The sequence below is a fragment of the Pyrus communis genome, chromosome 2 (genome assembly GCF_041283825.1).
Source record: "Pyrus communis isolate YQ-2024b chromosome 2, ASM4128382v1, whole genome shotgun sequence".
NCBI classification, from domain to species: domain Eukaryota; kingdom Viridiplantae; phylum Streptophyta; class Magnoliopsida; order Rosales; family Rosaceae; genus Pyrus; species Pyrus communis.
Window position 1 is genome coordinate 1,319,686 of NC_142566.1, and position 21,672 is coordinate 1,341,357.

The following is a 21,672-nucleotide window of genomic DNA, read 5'->3' on the forward strand; positions in this document are numbered from 1 at the left end:
GCACAACCACTCTTTCCCACACCAACTCTTCATAGATTTCTAAGGCTTTGGTCAAATCAAAGGAATAACTCTGGTATTTAGGGGGCTTCATAAGGACAAATCCACCATCATTCATCACCACTTTCTGATCCTTGACTGGTTGGACTAAACCCTTTACTATTAATGATTTAAAGGATGTAGTCATCCCTGATGTACACATGTCAATCCTTTCTCCTTCATGGCTATTATTTCCTTATGGCTTTGCTCCTTCAAACTCCACTTGATGAATGGCAACTTTGTTTTTATAGAATAGTGGTGCTTTAGAGGAGTGCCTCAATTGTTACTCCTCGATCAGCAACTTCTTATATTTTATGGCAGCAATTACCAATTCTTGCAATTCATTGAACTGCACGTCATAGAATTTTTCCTTAAAGGTAGTCTCAAGGCTTTTTAAGCAATGGATATAAGTTGGGCATGATTGATAAGTGGCATCTCATCCTTGTTTTCCTGAACCTTATCATGAAGTCCTCAGTAGACTCATGTTCATATTACTTCACCTCGACTAGATCATTGATAGTCATCTCGGGCTCCATCCTATAGAATTGCTCATGAAAAGCCATCTCTATTTGCCCCTAGTTAGCAATGGAATTGGGGGGCAACAGAGAGCACCACTGAGATGCTAAGCCAACCAATGAGTTTCTAAATAATCTTAACTTATAGTTAGGATTATCTTCAAACGCCACACAGTGATTAGAGAACTTGAAGATATGATCTCTAGAGGACACACTGCCATTTTCTCCACTAAAAGTTGGAAACGCGGGCATCTTGAAGTTGAGGGGAAAAAGATTTTGCTCATCAATATACTTCGGGTATGGCTTCTGGTAGGTGATCCTGAATAGCGGGTGAGCCTGAGGTTGAACATTATGGATTATCATCCTCCTTAACTCGGCTAACTCATCTCTAAGTTACTGATTGGCCGTATTATTAGGCAAGGTATGAGGGAGTTCCCATTTCGGGCTACGATCATTGCCTGAAAAGGTCTCATTTCTTGGTTCGGGCTGCCTTCACTTGGCTCTTCCTCCTTATTAGCCAATGGTGGTGGCCTATAAGGGGGGGTTTGTTCACCATTGTGAGTTCACATTTCCCACTGGATTCCCCGATTACTTGGGGCATCCCATAATTCTTTTTGACTATCTCGTTTTGCTTTCTACATCTAGTGAAAATAATAAAGGGTTGGGCAACTCCACTTCCTGGATTTCCTCCAATACTGGTTCACAAACTCCAGATTCCTCCTTGTTTTTCCATTTATCCCTTTTTTCCTCAAGCAAAGGAAATAAAGGAATAACTGGTTCTTTCTCAGGGCCGGGTTCTCTCATCATTTCTATGGCATAAATGTTATTTGGAGTAGAGTACTCCAGATCTAATCTTCTTTGCAGACTCCCTATTAAAGAACAAAGTCTACTCACTTCTCCTCTATTTTCCAGAGTGATATTTCCATAGTCTTCAATACTTACGTCATGGTGGCTTACAAGTCTTCATTGGTCACCTTTCCTCCTGATCTTTCAGATGGAGTCGGGCTTTCTAGAATAGCTGGTCCTCATAGGCAGGGGAAATCTTTTGGATGATCTGTCATGCTTAATCTTGGTAGACACTGGGGTGGTCTGTACTCTATATTCCACCTGAAGGTTTTCTCCTTCCTTCTTCTTCTTGGCATACAAGATAAAATGTATCCCACCAGGCGTGCCAAAACAATGTTCGGGCAAAGATTTCTCTGGAAAAGGCTCTTCGAACCTCAACACAGCTCCCCAAGGGATTAGCACTTCGAATGTATAGTTGGGCTCTTGCTTGCTAAGATGTTACAAGTAGATAACAAAGTTAGTTCTGAAATGTGCCTTTATGGGGCCTTAGGTGTAGGTCTTGAGGCTCACAATCAAAACTAACTAAGTGCTAGGCATGCCACTACTATCTCAATATAGCAGATGTAGAACAAGTGTGTTTTAAGTTGATCCAAGGTACTTCAAACTTCTTGTTATCAAAGGATTGTCGTGGATGGGTTAAGTCTACATTAAGTTCATTTTTTTTTCCTTGAAAACAAGGACTTTTAGTTCATAGTCTTGTATGTTCACAATGGAGGGAGTTCAGAGCCCCTTAAGTCATTTTAGTCCTAGATTGCTTTTAATGAAAGTAATATCCATTAAACTAACCAGATATAGATGCAAATGAGACTCTTATAATAGAAAAAAAAAAATGGAAATGACTTGAATACATGCTGGAGAATACATTAAGTAATAGATCTACCAATTTAGAGAACAAACAAAGAGTTTTGGGCAATATTTCACCTTGTCTGGCAAGGTTGAACTTCTTGCAATCACTTCTCTTTAAATTTACAGGGTTTTGTATACTAAAAAGGGATGGATGGTAAACATGTTTACACAAGGGAATCGATACTACACCAGTGAAGAAGGTAGCGGAGCTTTTAAACTAAAAAAATGATATCTTTTTGTAGGGGATTATCCTTAAAAGGACTAAATCTGGGCTAAGTTCAACTTTTAGATGCAAATCTGGCTTGAGAGCAAAGTTTGTATGTTTGTTTGTTTGACTGGTTAAGTGTCCTTATCTTTGGGGCCTCTTCCCCTTTTTATAGGCAAATTAGCCCAATTGTTGTAACTTTGTCTTTGCCCAAAAGCACTTGGAGGGTAGTGAGTCATTAGCTTTTTACTTGGGATGCCACTAGAAAGTGCTCTTTAGCTGGTAGTAGGTTAGTCTTCATCACTTGTTACTTCAATGGTAAGCATGTGGCTTGTATTTGGCTGAGAAGGCTTCGATTTGCCTTTGGGCTCGATGTTGGGTTTCGGGCAAGTCTTCTTTTAATTGGTACCCTTGGGCTTTCCTTCATTCAAACCCAGTGTTCAAATATTAACCCAAACAAACAGTATAACCTCTTTGTAGTCAGGGCTTCGCAAGCCATGACGTTGTGTAGCCAGAGTCTCCTGTTGCAAACACAACCTTTGTTTCTCCACTCATTTTTTCTCTATGTCTATCTCTAACAACTCCGTTATGTAAACGGTAGAGTTGATGGTTTCTTATGGTGGAAATTCGCTGAAACTTCAGTTATGTGATCGGCACCCTTGTTTATTATGAACAAACACTTCGAGATCAACACCTCATCGTATTTGTTGCATAGAGCCTAATTTCCAACATTTTATTTCACATTAATTGATTCAAAATTGAGTTTTGCCATGCATTTCTAAAATTTAAAACAAAAGAATTGAAATGAACTAATAAAGATATATGATATTTCAATGCTAATTATGTTCGACGCTCTAGAAAAGATCATTGTAAAGGACGATTAACTGATTCAAAATATTGTTAGTGGAGTTAAACAATTTCAGCTTGAACTTTTTATTTATAGTTATTCCAAAAATTTACATGCAGGAATGTCGAGCCATATATAAAGACATGAAAGCAAACTTCTGAGCATTTGTCCAGTGCATCTTGAGGCTCTCTGCAGACTAATTTAAGAGTCTCAAGTCGTAACCGGAACAAATATTATTTACTGCAAATACAGTACTTTACCAGGAAACAAAATTCAACGGATTCAAACCACAGTATGGCCAAAGATTTCCTTTAAGCATGTTTTCAAAATATTCGACCGACATGCATGTTAGTTGCACACTTTAGATATTGAGGAAGCCCTTCTCCTTGAGGCTTTCAATAGTGTCCCTAAGACTTTCTTCCAGAGGAAGGAAATTAATTCCCAAACTTTTCGCTTTCTCCCTGGACACTTGATACTTTGAGTCAGAAGGATTGCCAAACTCAGGAAGGCACAAAGTGGGGTAAAGTTGTCGTAAAATCTGTAGAGTATCGGGGCCATCAGCTACTTGGCCAACTAAACAATATCTGCCATTAGCTGAAGGAACTTCGAATGCTTGAATATGGGCAGAGGCAACGTCTCTAACGTCTACAAATGTATAATTTAGAAATGGTGTTTGGATACCTGAGCCCGAAAGAGAAACAAAACACAATCAATTGCTTGCATCACAGGGATTTTTAAACGCAAAGGGGGTGAAAAGTTATCTTTTGGCTAAGAACGCAAGAAGTAATTAAGTTGCAGAATTGTACCACTTATGATATTCGCAATCAGCTCCACGGAGCCATTAAGAGTTGGCTGCAAGAGCGGACCAATCACAATCCCTGGATTCATCGACACCAAGTCGATCCCATTTTCTTTTGCAACTTTCCAGGCAGCCTCCTCAGCTAAAATTTTGGAGAGCGGATACCATCTCTGAGCACATGATGAAGGAAGTTCTTATGTTCACCAAATCAGATCAATAAATTGGCAGTCTTTTGAGTATTAGAAACACAATACACATCCAGTGAATGTTCTTTCTATTACAGAACTTCATCCAGACACGTAAGTAACTAGATTAAATCTTGTTGCTACTGATATTGAAATCAAACAAACTAACAATGAATACAAGGTGAAACTCGGGAGTATGCAAGCGTACCTGGTTCTGCTCACAAACAAGTGGATCTGAGTACCATGTTTCATCCAAAACCATATCAGAAGTTATCGGTGTTCTACTAAACGATACTGAAGACATAGAAGATGTTAAAACCACTCTCTTGACAGTGGGAAATTTCACACATGATTTTAGAACATTCAGAGTTCCCTTCACTGCAGGCTCAACTATTTCTGCCTGAAATATGGAAAAACTTATCATTTCGATTTTACATCGTAAGTCTTGAAACACATGATAGAATATTCAAAGCGTGAAGTGAAAAGGACAAACCTGTGGGTCAGTGGCTGAAAGTTGTACAGGCGATGCTGTATGAAAAACACCAACACATCCATCAATTACGGGGTCGAAAGCTCCTTCTTCTAATAAACCTGCCTTGAACAAATGAAGCCTTTCTTTTGCTCCATCAAGTGAGAGCAAGTGCTCTGTTTTCTTTGGATCATCTGTGGCATTACACAAACAGAACTGGTGAGTTGAACTAGGATTACAACCACCCCACTGGACATACATTGAATTTTAAGCTGTCAAAAATATTAGCTATTGGGTGTCAAATACAATTGTCTCATGTCGGAGAAGTGAAAGTTCATAAGGGGTATATTAAACGCTCGTTTGCTAACCATTTTGTTTTTAGGTTTTAGTTATCATTTTTGCGTTGGAGGTCAAGGAGAAATACATGAGACAAAATGAGGGATACAGAAGAGTGGAGCAAGGATGATGGGAGGAATGTAAAAGAAATGTACAAGGAAAGGCACATGAAGATTTTGTCTTCATTCATTCTTCTTTATATCTTCTCCCTCCATCTCAATACTTTATTTTTCCCTCATTTCGCTATATGTCACACACACAAAAGTCAAAAACTAAAAACAAAATTGTAATAAGACGGGCCATAAGTGGTAGTTCTCCCTAACTTGCAGTGAGGTGTTTTGAAATAAAATGGTGCAGATCCCACCTAGGATGCACCTAGATGCTGAAGTTAAGGACAATATTGTTGTAAGTCGGAAGAAGGTTATGAACTAGAAGTAATACTTACTTGGGTCGCGAACTGTAGCTCTGACAGTATAACCTCTTTGTAGCAAGAGCTTCACAAGCCACGAGCCTATGTAGCCGGAGGCTCCTGTTACACACACAATCTTCTTTCCTCCACTCATTTCTCTCTGTGTCTATCTCTTACAACTTCAGTTATATAATGGTAGAGTTGGTGGTTACTTAAGGTGGAAAGTTAGCTAAACAACTTTACTTATGTAATGGTCGAGTGAATGGTTTCTTAAGGTAGAAAGTTAGGTGAAGGGCTGGAGGTCTGGCGTAGGTGAAGTGGTTCGGTTGTGTAATGGTAATCATTGTTTAATATGCATATTGAAAAAAATTAAAAACAATATGAAAGGAAGACGTTAATTATTATTTTATCTGGTTGGAAGTCATTGTTTATGTATCAAAATTGGGAGCGTACCTACCCTGTTCTGCCCACAAACAAGTGGATCTGAGCGCCATGTTTCATCCAAAACCATCTCAGAAGTTATCGGTGTTCTACTATGCGATGATGAAGACATAGAAGATGTTAAAACCACTCTCTTGACAGTGGGAAATTTCACACATGATTTTAGAACATTCAGAGTTCCCTTCACTGCAGGCTCAACTATTTCTGCCTGAAATATGGAACAACTTATCATTTCGATTTTTACATCGGAAGTCTTGAAACACATGATAGAATATTCGTAGCGTGAAGTGAAAAGGACAAACCTGTGGGTCAGTGGCTGAAAGTTGTACAGGCGATGCTGTATGAAAAACACAAACACATCCATCAATTACGGCGTCGAAAGCTCCTTCTTCTAATAAACCTGCCTTGAACAAATGAAGCCTTTCTTTTGCTCCATCAAGTGAGAGCAAGTGCCCTGTTTTCTTTGGATCATCTGTGGCATTACACAAACAGAACTGGTGAGTTGAACTAGGATTACAACCACCCCACTGGACATACATTGAATTTTAAGCTGTACAAAATATTAGCTATTGGGTGTCAAATACAATTGTCTCCTGTAGGAGAAGTCACAGTTCATAAAGAGGTATATTAAACGCACGTTTGCTAACCATTTTCTTTTTAGGTTTTAGTTATCATTTTTGTGTTGGAGGTAGAGGAGAAATACATGGGAGAAATGACGGATATAGAAGAGTGCAGTAAGGATGGTGGGAGGAATGCAAAAGAAATGTACAAGGAAAGGCACATGAAGATTTTGTCTTCATTCATTCTTCTTTGTATCTGCTCCTCCATCTCAATACTTTATTCTTCCCTCATTTACGTTTTATACGTTTCTTATTTCTCACCCTCACAAAAGTTAAAAACTAAAAATGAAATCGTTATAAGACCGGCCATCAGTGGTAGTTCTCCTAAATGGCAGTGAGGTGTTTTGAAATAAAAGGGCAGATTCCACCTAGTATGAACATAGATGCTGAAGTTGAGGACAATATTGGTGTAAATCGGAAGACGGTTAAGAGGATGTGGGCCCCAACACACTAGTCCAATGAGGGCCAGACCCAAGAATGAAAACTAAACAACAATAATTATGGGCCTATATCCCTTCAAGATTTCAGAACCACATTTGAGTGCCCAGATCAAGATTTTAGAATCTGAATTGGATCCTATAAAGTTCTCTTACTGAAGCAAAAACAAAATACAAAACCCTGAATTTTAAAATAAATGTTACTGAGTTGAGAAAAGGAGAAAGAAAGGAACCAGAAGTAATACTCACTTCTGAGTTATGTAATGGTACTCTTGTGCAATGATAGTCATTGCACAATGGTAGAGCAGGTGGTTTCTGAGTTATGTAATGGTAGAGTAGGTGGTTTCTTAAGGTGGAAAGTTAGCTGGAGGACTTCTGCGGTTCTCTTGTGCAATGATAGTCATTGTTTATTATGCATATTGAACAAGTAAAAAAACATTATGAAGGGAAAACGTTAATTATTATTTTACGTATTAAACTTTGATTAAGAAAGGATCTGCTTATTTCATCTGCTCAAACACTGCGAATCAACAAGTCATCGGTATTATTGCGAATGATTAAAAATTGAGTTTTTTTCCTTGCAATTCTACAATTTTATTGAATTATACAGAACGACGTGAAAGCAATGTCTGAGCATTTGCGTAGTCAACTCTGTATGCAGATCAACTTAAGAAAGTCTTAACAGGAAACATATTATTTTTCAGCATCTTATTGCAATAGATTAACAAGTTTCTGTTTCAATTGCATATTTCAAATCTTGAGGAAGCCCTTCTCCTTCAGGCTTTCAATTGTGTCTCTAAGACTTACTTCCAACGGAAGGAAATTAATTCCTAAACCTTTTGCTTTCTCTGCTGATACTGGATATTTCGGGACTGAAGTACTGCCAATCTCACATCTGCCAATAATGACAACAACAAAAACTTAGAAATATGCCACTTTCGGTAACTCCCGGCGTAAAATTTGATCTCCCTTTTCAAAATGTACATTTTAAAATACAAAGAAAAAAAGAAAAAAGGAATGGTTTGGTACAGTGTCACTGTCAAAAGCACATTGTTATGAAAGCTAATGTTATTCTACTCCCATTTGGTTTTGGCCACTCATGAGTAATCTTAATTAATAGAAACAGCATCAATTACTCACGGTAATTTTCCAGTAACTTACTTTTCAGGAAGGTGCAAAGTGGGATAAAGGTCTTGTATAATCTTCAGAACCTCGGAAGCGTGTGTAACATTTGAAACTAAACAATATCTTCCACTTGCTGAAGGAACTTCAAATGCCAGAATATGAGCAGAGACAACATCCCTAACATCAATGGACTGGTAATTTGAAATGGGTAGTGTTTTGGTACCTACACAAGAGAGAAACAAAAGCAAATCGACTGCATGCTCACGGATCTTAAACAGAGAGTAATTCTACAGGCTGGTACAATTTAACAGCCCATAAAATTACTGTTTACCATATCAGTTGTATATTTCTGATCATTTGCATAAAGTTTATTTGTTACTGGAAGCAACAAGTCGGTAAGTTCAGATAAACATTCATGCTTTAAGCCTGCCACATCTAATATGGTAACTTTAATACGAGAAGGCCTCCATCTAAAGACTAAACCTCCCACGACATCTACCTCACACGAAATTAATTTTGAGCTTCCATCATACATTAATACTGTGCCTCAATCATGCAAGATCAAAAGGATAATTGCTGAAGTTTACCTGTACCGGTTATGAGATTCTGAATCATCTCCACGGAGAGATTAAGTGTTGGCTGTAAGAGTGGACCTATCACAAACCCTGGATTCATTGTAACCAAGTCAATTCCATTTTCTTTAGCGTATTTGCAGGCAGCCTCCTCAGCTAAAGTTTTTGAGAGCGCATACCATCTCTGAACAAATAAACTAGTTTGTACTGAGCTCGTAGTTCATATTAAAGGAAGATATACAGCATTGTTTTATGTTAAGGTTACTTGTACAGTTATACAGCCTACATATGTGGTACTCTTCTTTTTTCTTTGGAGCAATAAAAACAACACACAACAGATAGTTCAATTCTGATGATTGTGCTTGATTGTGTGCAGGCTTTGGTCCAATATGAGCTGCAAATATAGCGGGCAACCAGCGAGACATCTAGAACTCCGACAATGCACAAACAAGTAAAGAACGTTGGAAAACAAAAGCAAGGATAAATTTCATCATTCATATCTTCTATAGTTGCATCCACACAACTGATAAGGTCACACTTCATAAAATCAGATTAAGATTCCATTGGCCATGGAAATAGAACTAATTAACAACGAATATAATGTGAAACTTGGGGAAAGATGATATGTATTCCATTCGTACCTCGTTCTTCTCACAAACAAGTGGATCCGAATACCATGTTTCATCCAAAACCACATCAGAGGTCAGAGGTTTCCCATTCACCGATACTGAAGCCATAGAAGATGTTAAAACCACTCTCTTGACAGTAGGAAATTTCACGCATGATTTTAGAACATTAAGTGTTCCCTTCACTGCAGGCTCAACTAGTTCTGCCTGAAACATGGAGAATAAGTAACATTGCCATTTTTTACATTAAACTATTGAACATATATCGATTCTTTAAACACATACAGAAACACTGTGCGCTCGCATCATGCTCCAGTAGAGAGAAAATGGATACAAGGTCAAGATTTATACGTTTTCATGCAACTGCCTTCGTCATTTCTGTTTTGTCTGGACTCTTGTTATAAGTTTGCTCTTGGACTGGATATTTATCCGTAAACAACTGATGCGATACTATTTTCTTTTTCTTATTGATAAAGACTTGACAATGCTTATTTTCAAAATTTTCAGCAACGTAGTTGATGTTGATTAACAAGTTATGCACGTTTGGTGAAAAAAGACCTGTAACCGACACACCATTGCTAGAATAGTAGAATATTGGAACAATGAAGTGAAGGGATAAACCTGCGGGTCAGTGACTGAAAACGGAACAGGAGATGCTGTATGAAAAACGCCTTGACATCCATCAACTACGGTGTCAAAAGATCCTTCTTCTAATAAATCTGCTCTGAACAAATGAAGCCTTTCTTTTGCTCCATCTAGTGAGAGCAAGTGTTCTGATTTCTTTGGATCACCTGCGGAATACACAAACACGACTAATGAGTTGAAACGAAGAATACAACACTCGTGTTGGGACTTATGTGTACTAGGCAACGTGGCGAATGCTGACTACCCAGAGTGAGGGTTAAACGGGAAACTTAGCTGCCCAGAAGTAGATTAATACGTTCTTATTGTACCGATAATATTACTACAACAAAATTTATGAGTGAGGCCAAATGAACAAATTGAGACCCTACTTCTGCAATGTTTTGCCTGCTTCTAGTAGAGTTTACTGTGCTGATTGCTGGTTAAGGGGCACACCAAAACATCATAACACCCACTTAGTTCATGCCTTTATTGCAAACTAATTTGGAAAAAGTTATTTCTAAATTATTAGGATTAAATTTTGAAGAAAAAAATCATTTTAGTAACTCAAAAATGTGAACTGGTGACATACACAATTCGGGATTCAAATTTCAAGCAAAGCCCTTCTGCAACTCTATCGTTTTATCTACTTGCATAAACTTTGGGCTAATAAGCTTGAGGCTATCTCCGAACGGGGATAAAAACTTAAAATTTAGGCCCGTATTTTCAACTATTCCTCTATACGTATGCACTCAAATTGTTTTTCTCCCGGTGCACGGGGACTCATAATTTGAACTCCAAAATCCAGATGAAGATATATCAGAAGAATATGACTACTCGATGCTCCTTTTTTCTTTTGGAAACACAACAGTACACAAAACCCAGAAGTCAAAAACGAAAAGTACTCAAGGAATTGTTTGAAAATATGAAAATTACATAAGAGCAAGTACAGAAATACTGACTTGGGTCACGAACAGTGGCTTTGACGGTATAACCCCTTTGTAATAAGAGCTTGACCAACCATGATGCTATGTAACCTGAGGCTCCTGTTACACATACCACCTTTGTTCCTCCGCTCATCCTCTTCCTGCCGGGGGCGTAGGCGTCTATCTCAAAAGCTTGCAATAAGCTTTGATTAAGGTGATTTTGGAGTGTCTAAACATGAACCTTTTTGGAAGTTCAGAAAAATTGGTTTTTATTTTATAGAAAGTTAGGTGAACAGTAAGGTCAAATTAGTACGTCGCTGTCATAGATTGGGATCTATATAAAACATTTGTAGTGTTGAAAATATTTGGCAGATTAATGAATGTCCACACAGATTTTCAACATCCACACAGTAATGTGGATTTTGGAAATGAAGGAGATTGTATTTTCAAAAGGTGTTTGTTGGAGTTGTTTTATAAATAGAGTGTTCTGTGTACTATCAAAATACAGAGAAAAGAAAAGCTAAATAATATCAGTATCTATCCGTCCTTCTTTTATTTGTCATCCAATTGTGTTATAATTATAGTGTGATATTGTATATCTGCTTCGCTACTATCACTAGTAAAGATTATCACTTTAACTTTTACATATTTATAACATGATCCAATTGTGCCGAGATGTTATAAATCTATTCATTTTCAACTCGTGTTTCATTAAGCCCTTTAAACTCAAATTCTTAATTTTCTATTCACTTGCACTCTATCGTCAAACTCTGTCAATATATCCGTAAAAATTGTTTACGCGGCATGAATTACTTTAGTCTAAAGAAGGAGGGGAAATTGCACCATTCATGTGAACAATGTTTTGTAAGATATTTCAGTTTATTTACAAGATTGCCACTAGGGCGAAGGTGGCTGGGTTAGTTCGTTTTGGGCTGTGTTTGCTGGGCTTACCTCAATTGTTGATGAGGCCGGCCCTTTGGGTGTTCAAATCATGGGAATGCCCATCTAGGGTTAATTCTTGGGTTCCATTTTTCTCCTCTCTCCTCTCTCTCCCCCATTCATTCTTTCCGTTCCTGGAAAGAGAAGAGAAAAGAAAAGGAAAAATTCAAAAACATCAACCAATCAATCACCTTGGCACTGTCCAAAAAGTTGATTTTTCCGCCTTTTTTTCCGATTCATATCGGTTTAAATTCGTCCGCCATGTCATTCCGCAGACGAACGTTGCTCAAGGTCATCGTTCTCGGCGACAGTGGGTAACGTTCTGCACCCCTAGGGTTTCTGATTCCACAACCACCCATTGTTTTTATCTGGATTTTGTGTTTATTTTAGGGATTAACTTTGTGTTTCTTCAATTTTGATGCCAATAGAAATAGAATAATCCAAGTAATAAGATAAGTAACTGCATTTAGGCCGAGACAGAATCAAAAGTTAAACCGACTTATTTTTTACTTTTGCGGATTACTTTCAACATTCTTAACAGGAACAACATAATCTTCAGCATCTCTTGGAGTACTTCAGCAGAAGCCAAACTCTATTTGCCAAAGTTAAACCAACTCGTGCGTCAAATTCACAAGTGTTTATAAGTTGCACAATTCAAATCTTGAGGAAACCCTTCTCCTTGAGGCTTTCAACCGAGTCCCTAAGACTTGTTTCCAGAGGAAGGAAAGTGATTCCCAAACCCTTTGCTTTCTCCTTGGACACTTGATACTTTGAGTCTGAAGGATTGCCAAACTCAGGAAGGCACAAAGTGGGGTAAAATTGTTGTAAAATCTTGAGAGTGTCCGGACTGTCCGCAACATGGCCAACTAAACAATATCTGCCACTAGCTGAAGGAACTTCAAATGCTCGAATATGAGCAGAGGCAACGTCTCTAACATCAACGAATCTGTAATTTTTATATGATGTTTCGATCCCTGACCACGAAACAGAAATAAAATCAACTGCTTGCATCCCAAGAAATAGTATTTAAACACAAGGGGTGAAACGTACCACTTATGAGATTACGAAATATCTCGACAGAAAGATTAAGAGTTGGCTGTAAGAGTGGACCAATCGCAATCCCTGGATTCATCGACACCAAGTCAATCCCATTTCCTTCAGCAAATTTCCAGGCAGCCTCCTCAGCTAAAGTTTTTGAGAGAGGATACCATTCCTGAACAAATGAAGAATGTTCATATGAGTTTGTAGTTCATCATCACGTACTACTTTTACCTTGTGTTACTGTTAAGCTTACCTCTTATACCCAATATTTTTCAGTAGTATGGGAACATACATACCTTGTTCTTCTCACAAAGAAGTGAATCTGAGTACCAAGTTTCATCCAAAACCACATCAGATGTCAGAGGGGTTCCAGTCCCCGTTACTGAAGCCATAGATGATGTTAAAACCACTCTCTTGACAGCGGAGAATTTCGCGCACGATTTAAGAACATTGAGTGTTCCTCTCACTGCAGGCTCCACTATTTCTGCCTGCAATATGGAGAGAAATATCATTTCGGTTTCTACATCATTTGTCTTGAAACTATGTTGGTTTTCTACGCGTGCACGTGACATGATAGAATATTTGAAGTATGAAGGGATAAACCTGTGGGTCAGTGGCTGAGAATTGTGCAGGCGATGCTGTATGAAAAACACCTACACATCCATTGACTACATCATCGAAAGCCCCTTCTTCTAACAAATCCGCTTTCAACAAATGAAGCCTTTCTTTTGCTCCATCTAGCGAGAGTAAGTGTTCTGTTTTCTTTGGATCATCTTTGTTTTGGAAAAATAGAATTATTGAGGAGGTTCAAATTGGTAATTTGGTTAGGAGCTGTTATTTAGAATAGCACCCCAAAAAAGATGGATACACAGGAGCTGTTATTTGCACTCCAAATAGGCACCCTGCACTTCTCCTAATGCTTAGAATAAGAGCGAGGTGTGCATGATGACTATCTTCGAGTGCTAATGTAGATAGGATAGCAGCTTTATATTATAAGATATGAGCAAAGTTTGGAAATACTAACTTGGGTCACGAACAGTGCCTTTAACAGTATAACCCTTCTGTAGTAAGAGCTTCACGAGCCATGATGCTATGTAACCAGATGCTCCTGTCACACACACAGTCTTTGTTTCTCCAGTACTCATCTCTCTCTCTCTCTCTCTCTCTCAAAATCGAGTTAATAAGCTTTCGTTTGGTTCAGTTTTTGTTTTTTGTGTGAAAAGTCTTCTGGACATTAAGGTCAAATAAGGCAACTTCAGTTTTCTTCAGCTCTGAATAATTATTTTATGGCAATTCATTGTGTGCTATGAATGTTTGACTAACTTTTATCTCTTTATTTATATATTGGAAAACAAGTCCATGTAAATTTCAAAGGGAGAAAAAAGAAGAAAATTTTGAATTGGTCTTTCATCTAACACTTAAGGTGCAGTCCAAAGAGCAAGAGGGAGAAATGTCTACAAATATTAAGTTGGCGATGTTCACCAATAGTTCGAGCAAATGAGGTTTGAGTGTTGGGGTGAAAAAAAAACTTAGAGTACTCAATTCTAACACAAGTGTTGGAGAGACAATACAAGTAAACAAATTACTTGTATTACACAAACAAAATATTACAACACTCTCAAAGAACACTCTTAGAAGCAATGACACTCACTCACTTTCTAGAGATAAACTCTAGAGCACTCACACTCTTACAAGACTATTCTTTCTTCTCACTCTCACTTGCTTGCTTGCTTACAAGCTTGCTTGGTTGATTTGTTGATTTGTTGATACAAATGGTGTGGATGCCTTCTCCTTTTATAGGCATGGATGGAACCTTGGAGAAGCATGGACACACCATGCTAGAGATATCTAGATAATTCCACTAACTTCCTAAGCTAGAATTATCTACACTAATCTTGCATGTTGGTGGAAACCTCACCATTCTTCTAGACTCTTCCACCAACTTAAGAAACAACATTCTAGTCATTTCTACAAAGTACTATTTTAACTTGGATAATCTAGCTAACCAACCTTAGTGAATGTTCTAGAATTCTTTATTCTAGATTTGTGTAGGTCCTTTAATGAGATGGGGTTGATTTCTTTAACATTGAGTTCTTGTCAAAGTGCCTTTGTCATGAGCAAAAAAGATTAAACATGAGAAAAATATTTGGAGACCTATTAACAAAAAGAAAAGTGACAACTGGAGTGGAAGAGTCAGAGTTGAGACGTCTCTTCAAGACACCAATTCATTAGGTTAACATACTATTCATAATGAAATTATTGAGCTTAAAGCGTCGCCAAGACCAAAGATTATGTTACATTTTATTTTTCATATTTGAAAGCATCACTAGAGGCTGCATATGTGTTCAATCCTTCTATAAAGATTGAACTTTTTATTTAGTGTGATTTTTACACATGATTAACATGCGGCAGGAAGACTGAGGCGTTTAAATCTTGGGGAAGCCCTTCTCCTTGAGGCTTTCAATAGTATCCCTCAGATTGTTTCCAGAGGAAGGAAAGTGATTCCCAAACCTTTTGCTTTCTCCTTGGACACTTGATACTTTGAGTCGGAGGGATTGACAACTTCATTAAGGGTCAAAGTCGGGTAAAGTTGCTGTAAAATCTTTAGAGTATCAAGATAGTCAGCAACTTGGCCAACTAAATAATCTCTCACTAGCTGAAGCAATTTCGAAAGCTTGAATATGAGCAGAGGCAACATCTCTAACGTCAACGAATGTGTGAGTTATAGGTGTTTGGATACTTGAGGATGAAGGAGAAACAAAAAACAATCAATTGCTTGCATCACAAGTTCCGGAATATCTCTAAAGAGTTAGCTCGTCTTAGGAAATATTATGGTTAGATCAATGACTTGAAGATAGCACGATTAGGCAAATAAAGGCTTGATCAAGAGAATTGTGGTGTGGAAGCTAGAAGATCATCATTTTAGCATGAAAGAGAGAGAGGTTGGGTGATTGTATGGTGTTTTCTATTGGATAATCTGGGTTAGGCTTCTGATGGCTAGGATGCTCAGAGGAAGGTTATGGAAAATACTAAGGTTATGGAGTGATGCCTCTTGAGTTTATTTGGCTAATCTGTGTTATGCTGGGGGATTGGATCCCCTATCTACAATTCTTGACCTATATTCCTAGATGAATGATTCCTTCGCATCTCTAGTTATGGTTTGGTTTTTTTTTTTTTTCCACTTTCTCCCTGGTCCTTCGGCTACTCTCTATTTTGGTGCAAGATAGCTAAGTGCTGCCAACCTGTGAAAACCTGCATCATGCCTCCTTCCCAAAGTGCTTCTTTCTCCGATCAGCTTTCCACATGTGCTACGTGCCTCATGGCTTTCGCATGTTGAACTTTTGCGTGAGCTGGGAAGGGAAAGTCAACCTCTCTCCTCATTAAATGCCTACGTTGCTTGGGGTTTCAAGTGAGCTTGGTGTTAGGACTTGGTTTCTTTCTAATTGGATTGGTTAGCTTGCTAGGGAAAGGAGTAACTAAGTATGTTCTCTCTCAATGCTTGCCTCTATGGGCTACAAGTGTTATGGGCTTGGATCTTTGGCCCCCGAGCAGCCTAAAGTCCTCAATAATCTTCACTCCACATTGACCCAATACACTCTGGTAACCATCCACACCACAATTCACTTGATAAACCCCGAGCATGTGACTTAGGCTTATTATAGCATGACAAATAGGCATGAACATGACATGATTTATATAATATTTGGCTTAATTACCGTAGCGTGACGTGGTTGTGAATATTTTATTTCTTTAATCCCGCACCTTTGCATGTATTTGGGCTTGACTTAGGGCTCTTGTGATAATTGGGCTTCGAGATTTGGTTGGGCTTGCTCATGACATTTTTGGACCTCAACACCCAACCCTTCAATTCAGTTATTTAAAGTTTATTCCAGTATTTTAATATTGTAATTTAGATTTATTTTTTATTTAGATTATTTTAGTTTATATTTGAGTTTCTTATCAAATCAATCCCCAAGACCAGTTCGTTAGAATTGATGCGATTCATCATACACACTCACATCATGTATCACACCACTGATACCAAATCCTTGTGACATTCATCATAACCATCACGCGCAAGTATCGCGCAAGTATCACAAGAACATTCAAATTCACCCAGCATGTCACAAGGCCCGGAGAACTTACGACCGAGACACATTAGTTCCTCGGTCATAATCGTTTTTGACAGAAGTCAAACAGAGCGCAAACCACGATAACGAAAAACTGGTTGGTTCCGTACAGTATTTGCCGCTCACTTCTAACGCGAACAATTTTCGGAAGAAATCCTTAATTCTAGAACACACTAAAGAACGAGATTACCAAAGAGATTGTCCAAGAAACCATTGAATAGGTGGTCTAGTAGCTGACTGAAAACAAAATAAAAGGAAAGGACGAGAAGAATGAGAAAACCTTGAGTGAGGTAGAAAGAAGAGAAAAGATCAGGAAGTAGTTAGAAGCAGAAAGATCCCGAACTGCTCGATCTGATGCTCAGCTCAGGGACTAGATTAATAAGCAGTTACATAAAAATATTCAAACAATAAACAAATCCAAATACTAATATTTTTCAACATTTATTTAGTGTGATTTTGAAACCTTACAAATTACACCAGATTAACATGCAGCGGCCAGATTGAGGCATTCAAATCTTGAGGAACCCCTTCTCCTTGAGGCTTTCAATAGTGTCCCTAAGACTTGTTTCCAGAGGAAGGAAAGTGATTCCCAAGCCTTTTGCTTTCTCCTTGGACACTTGATACTTAGAGTCTGAAGGATTGACAACTTCAGCAAGGGTCAAAGTCGGGTAAAGTTGCCGTAAAATCTTTAGAATATCAAGGTCGTCAGCAACTTGGCCAACTAAACAATATCTCCCACTAGCTGAAGGAATTTCGAAAGCTTGAATATGAGCAGAGGCAACATCTCTAACGTCAACGAATGGATTACTGATAGTTGTTTGGGTACCTGAGCAAGAAGGAGAAACAAAACACAATCAATTGCGTGCATCACAAGTCAAGGACAACTGTTTAAACACGAAGGGACTGGTTGATGATGTTTTACTAGCTATTAACCCAAGAAGTAATTGAGTTATACTGAAAATACCACTCATGAAGTTCTGAAGCAGCTCGACGGAGAAATTAAGTGTTGGTTGTAAGAGTGGACCAATGGTTAACCCTGGATTCAACGACACCAAGTCAATCCCATTTCCTTTAGCAAATTTCCAGGCGGTCTCCTCTGCTAAAGTTTTTGAGAGCAAATACCATTGCTGAACAAAGGAACAAAGAAGTTCATATGAGCTTGCAGTTCATGCTAACCTAACAAGATCAGATTATTTTTCCTATTGACATTGAAATATAACAAATTAACGAGGAGTAAAATGCGAAACTCAAAGAAAGATAATACGGGAACATTTATACATGCCTTGTGCTTCTCACAAAAAAGTGGATCCGAGTACCATGTTTCATCCAAAACCACATCAGAGGTCAGAGGGGCTCCAGTCATCATTACTGAAGCAAGTGAAGATGTTAAAACCACTCTCGTGATGCTACGAAATTTCGCACATGATTGTAGAACATTAAGTGTTCCCTTCACTGCAGGGTCAAGTAGTTCTCCCTAAAATAGTTCCAGATTTAACATTAAAATTCTGGAAAGTAAGCCAATTTTGCTTTAGACTTTTCAGATTTCTTTTTCTGGACTATGCAATCATGATGTAAAAGGGCGACGAACCTGAGGGTCAGTAACAGAAATCAGTACAGGGGACGCTGTATGAAAAACACCTTGGCATCCATCAACTATGGCGTCGAAAGACCCTCCTTCTAATACATCTGCTTTGAACAAATGAAGCCTTTCTTTGGCTCCGTCTAATGAGCGCAAGTGTTCAGTTTTCTTTGAATCATCTGCATGCATATACAAACAGAAATAGTGATTAGTGAACTGATTAAATTTAAACACAAAATAAACACACATATGACAAACATGGACTGCACTAGGGAGATTTAAGTGGGCAATTAAGTTGCCCAAAAATAGATTAACATGTTCGTCTTTTGGTACCGGTTGCTAATTAGAGCTTATCTTTGGGACTTAATTTTCTGATATCATTCTTCTCACCAAGGAGGAAAATATATAATGTACAAGAGTGATTTACAAGGAAAAAAAATAAGCATCAAATAACCTAATTACAATCTGATTATAAGGACTCAAAAAGGTAACTAAATTAATTACAAAAGGTCAACTCTCCAACACCGGTAGTATTATTTTAACAAAATTTCCAAATTAAAAATCAATTAGTTTAAGAGTAGGGCCATATATGAACAAAAAAGATACTACTACTGAAATATATCGTAACTTCCATTCAGTTCATGCCGCAATTCAAACTAATTAGAGGGGGGGAGGGGGAAAGGCTCGTTTTCTTTCTAGTTTTTTTTATTTTTTTTATTTTTGACAAAAGAGAGGATAATTTACATTAAACTATGGGGAGGGGGATTTGAACACAGGTTCTAGGTGTAAGGACGAATGCTCTTAATCTATTGAATTACATGCCAATTGCCTCATTTTCTTTCTAATTACAATTAGTTTCTTAAGCAATGAGAAGCAGAAATGATAAGTTAGTATACCAAATTTATTTTTACTAACCCAAAACTATAAATTGGTAGAATAGAAAACTTGGCATCCAAACGAAAGCTGCAAGTCCTGTCTTTTTGCATAAAGTTTTGGATTCGAAGAACCACATTTCGAATTATATTAGATGATATGGCAAGTTAAGAAATACTGACTTGGGTCTCGAACGGTGCCTTTGACAGTATAACCCTTTTGCAATAAGAGCTTCACCAACCATGATGCTATGTAACCTGAGGCTCCTGTTACGCACAGAGTCTTCCCTTCTACAGTACTCATCTCTCTCTCTCTCTCTCTCTCTCTCTCTCTCTCTCTCTCTCTCTCTCTCTCTCTCTCTCTCTCAGCTTGATTGTTGGTTTTTAATGGGATGATCATTTTGGCACTCATGGTCTACCACTCCTTTTCTTTTCTTTTTTGGCACTATCCTTCACTTATTTGAAGTGTTCATGATGAGCTCATTTAAGGCGATTTTTGGAGTGTATAATTAGTACAAGAAACTTAGCTTGATTATTAGTTTTTAATGGGATGATCATTTTGGCACTCATGGTCCACCATTCTTCTTTTTTTTTTTTTTTTTTTTTTTTTGGCACTATCCTCCACCACTCATTTGAATTTAAGGCGATTTTTGGAGTGTATAATTAGTACACGAAACTTTAAAACCTATTGCGGTCTTGTGATATTTATGTGAGAGATTTTTGGTCTGAATCTCGTTAATAAAGATTTAATAGCAATTTAGTTTTCCAATTGAAGATCCTGAACTACATCTAGCTTATTATTCAAAGAAATCTGCTTTGGCCTTCCTTCTAAGAGAGTGAGTAAGGGCAATTTGAACATTTAGAGTGACACGCCCCGATCCCAATATTCCTCAAATACCAGGATAGGCACGTGCTGGCCGACACCCGAGGGTGACGAAAGCCATTTATTGAGTGCAAATGCTGAAAACAAGGGGTAGATAAGGCTTATAAATGTGAAAGAATAATGAACATGCATTTAAGGAACGTGTTCAAATCATACAACTAACTAGAACACTAAAAGAAATAATACAAAATTGAATGAAACAAAGGATGGATCCTATACTGAGAGGACTCGAAGATGCCAATACGGAAGTGCCTTGACGCCGGGATTGTATGCCTCGATTCTAAGTCCTGAAGGGGGTGCAAAACAAACATGAGTGGACCAAGTTGATATATATATATATATATATATATATATATATATATATATAAAACAGTTATCAACGTACTAACCCCCAGGTTTTATGAAAACGCATATATAATGATAAACATAGGTTTTCCGAAATCTAGCATGCCGTGCAATGTCTCAAATCATAACTTGTATATATAATAATCACTAGTGAATGTCCAATAACCCCGAGGCCCTATGCCGGCTCCCCATCTCTAAGCAGACAGTCAGAGGAAAATACATTCCAGGCTCCATGCCGGCTCCCCATCCCTGTGCTAATAGCCAGAGGAAACACACTCCAGGCCCTATGCCAACACCAAACCGTCGCCCGGGACGGACCGGAATCTATCCCTACGTCCCGTAGCGAAAAAGGACCACTAGGTAAGTACAAGACCATTGAACATACATATATTGAAAAGAAACTTCATAGTATAAAGTCATCCATCATCTATACTATAAAGAACTGTTCTAAACATGTTCTAAATATCATATCGTCATCCATCAGATATTCTATAAGAACACGGGTAATAGGAAAAATAGTAATAATTCAAAATAGCCTCAGTAAGCATGTTATCTCATAAAACGTTTCATAAAACATAGTCATCAAATCATGCTTTTCATGTATGCATTTCTACTATCAAAACATGCATTTTTAGAAGGGGTCCACTCACAGTACTTAGCTGCCGAAGAGCCACGCAACTAACGAAGACGGAAACACCACAATTAATTGTCACTAAGCACATAAAGGGTACATTTGGTCAAACTCTACTCAAACGATTGAATTTAGGAAAATTGACATTGGAAACGGGTTCAGGACGTCGAAATTAGCCTAGGAGGGGTCCCGCACGAAAACCCTAAAAGTCAACGGTCAAAATCAACATTGATCAGTCAAAATCAAAGTTGACCATTTATCGGGTCAAAGTCAACAGATCCGGGTCAAGGGTAATGGGTTGGATCGGGTTGGGTCAAAGGGTTTGGACTTGGGTTTGGGTTTTAAAAAGGATTAGGCTTGGGTCACAAAGGCCAAAGGTTTTGGTTTAAAA

The 21,672-nt window shown here is 38.1% G+C and overlaps 4 protein-coding genes across 7 annotated transcripts; all 4 read right to left on the reverse strand.

Annotated features, from left to right (window-relative positions):
• Window positions 1-3,365: 3,365 nt before the first annotated feature.
• Window positions 3,366-7,766, reverse strand: LOC137748736 (phenylacetaldehyde reductase). 3 transcript variants are annotated; one of them, XM_088680308.1, is made up of 7 exons: window positions 7,262-7,766; window positions 6,237-6,461; window positions 5,951-6,142; window positions 4,773-4,942; window positions 4,488-4,679; window positions 4,102-4,264; window positions 3,366-3,976 (listed from the first exon to the last, which is right to left on the reverse strand). In XM_088680308.1, exons 3-7 carry the CDS (start codon window positions 5,985-5,987, stop codon window positions 3,657-3,659), a joined length of 882 nt encoding a protein of 293 aa, XP_088536434.1. In that variant the 5' UTR covers window positions 5,988-6,142; window positions 6,237-6,461; window positions 7,262-7,766; the 3' UTR covers window positions 3,366-3,656. The 3 variants fall into 3 exon arrangements, with proteins under 3 accessions (XP_088536434.1, XP_088536430.1, XP_068345016.1); XM_088680304.1 differs by lacking the exon at window positions 7,262-7,766 and having other exon boundaries at window positions 5,947-6,142; window positions 6,237-6,581; XM_068488915.2 differs by lacking the exons at window positions 6,237-6,461; window positions 7,262-7,766 and having other exon boundaries at window positions 5,530-6,138.
• Window positions 7,513-11,182, reverse strand: LOC137746812 (phenylacetaldehyde reductase). Its single transcript, XM_068486822.2, has 6 exons — window positions 10,898-11,182; window positions 9,936-10,105; window positions 9,330-9,521; window positions 8,704-8,872; window positions 8,153-8,339; window positions 7,513-7,886 (listed from the first exon to the last, which is right to left on the reverse strand). Exons 1-6 carry the CDS (start codon window positions 11,013-11,015, stop codon window positions 7,742-7,744), a joined length of 981 nt encoding a protein of 326 aa, XP_068342923.1. The 5' UTR covers window positions 11,016-11,182; the 3' UTR covers window positions 7,513-7,741.
• Window positions 11,183-12,371: 1,189 nt separating this feature from the next.
• LOC137746813 (phenylacetaldehyde reductase) lies at window positions 12,372-14,029 on the reverse strand. 2 transcript variants are annotated; one of them, XM_088680316.1, is made up of 5 exons: window positions 13,866-14,029; window positions 13,445-13,494; window positions 13,138-13,329; window positions 12,851-13,013; window positions 12,372-12,774 (listed from the first exon to the last, which is right to left on the reverse strand). In XM_088680316.1, the coding sequence occupies exons 1-5, from the start codon at window positions 13,984-13,986 to the stop codon at window positions 12,455-12,457; spliced, it is 846 nt and encodes a 281-aa protein (XP_088536442.1). In that variant the 5' UTR covers window positions 13,987-14,029; the 3' UTR covers window positions 12,372-12,454. The 2 variants fall into 2 exon arrangements, with proteins under 2 accessions (XP_088536442.1, XP_068342925.1); XM_068486824.2 differs by having other exon boundaries at window positions 13,445-13,614; window positions 13,866-14,027.
• Window positions 14,030-17,288: 3,259 nt separating this feature from the next.
• Window positions 17,289-19,811, reverse strand: LOC137747049 (phenylacetaldehyde reductase). The gene is made up of 5 exons (XM_068487052.2): window positions 19,606-19,811; window positions 18,560-18,729; window positions 18,254-18,445; window positions 17,936-18,098; window positions 17,289-17,797 (listed from the first exon to the last, which is right to left on the reverse strand). The coding sequence occupies exons 1-5, from the start codon at window positions 19,724-19,726 to the stop codon at window positions 17,481-17,483; spliced, it is 963 nt and encodes a 320-aa protein (XP_068343153.1). The 5' UTR covers window positions 19,727-19,811; the 3' UTR covers window positions 17,289-17,480.
• Between the last annotated feature and the right edge of the window lie 1,861 nt (window positions 19,812-21,672).

Excerpts from the sequence above, each read along its gene's own strand:
- LOC137748736 (XM_088680304.1), bottom strand. The coding sequence starts at position 6,473 with ATGTATGTCCAGTGGGGTGGTTGTAATCCTAGTTCAACTCACCAGTTC. Across the intron at positions 4,943-5,946 it reads TTGTGGGCAGAACAGGGTAG|ATGATCCAAAGAAAACAGAG; the intron begins GTACGCTCCCAA and ends GTAATGCCACAG. Across the intron at positions 3,977-4,101 it reads GATTGCGAATATCATAAGTG|GTATCCAAACACCATTTCTA; the intron begins GTACAATTCTGC and ends TTTCGGGCTCAG.
- LOC137746813 (XM_068486824.2), bottom strand. The coding sequence starts at position 13,986 with ATGAGTACTGGAGAAACAAAGACTGTGTGTGTGACAGGAGCATCTGGT. Across the intron at positions 13,615-13,865 it reads AGGCACTGTTCGTGACCCAA|ATGATCCAAAGAAAACAGAA; the intron begins GTTAGTATTTCC and ends TCCAAAACAAAG. Across the intron at positions 13,014-13,137 it reads TTCTTTGTGAGAAGAACAAG|GAATGGTATCCTCTCTCAAA; the intron begins GTATGTATGTTC and ends TCATTTGTTCAG.
- LOC137746812 (XM_068486822.2), bottom strand. The coding sequence starts at position 11,015 with ATGAGCGGAGGAACAAAGGTGGTATGTGTAACAGGAGCCTCAGGTTAC. Across the intron at positions 10,106-10,897 it reads AGCCACTGTTCGTGACCCAA|GTGATCCAAAGAAATCAGAA; the intron begins GTCAGTATTTCT and ends TGTATTCCGCAG. Across the intron at positions 8,340-8,703 it reads GAATCTCATAACCGGTACAG|GTACCAAAACACTACCCATT; the intron begins GTAAACTTCAGC and ends TCTCTTGTGTAG.
- LOC137747049 (XM_068487052.2), bottom strand. The coding sequence starts at position 19,726 with ATGAGTACTGTAGAAGGGAAGACTCTGTGCGTAACAGGAGCCTCAGGT. Across the intron at positions 18,730-19,605 it reads AGGCACCGTTCGAGACCCAA|ATGATTCAAAGAAAACTGAA; the intron begins GTCAGTATTTCT and ends ATATGCATGCAG. Across the intron at positions 18,099-18,253 it reads TTTTTTGTGAGAAGCACAAG|CAATGGTATTTGCTCTCAAA; the intron begins GCATGTATAAAT and ends TCCTTTGTTCAG.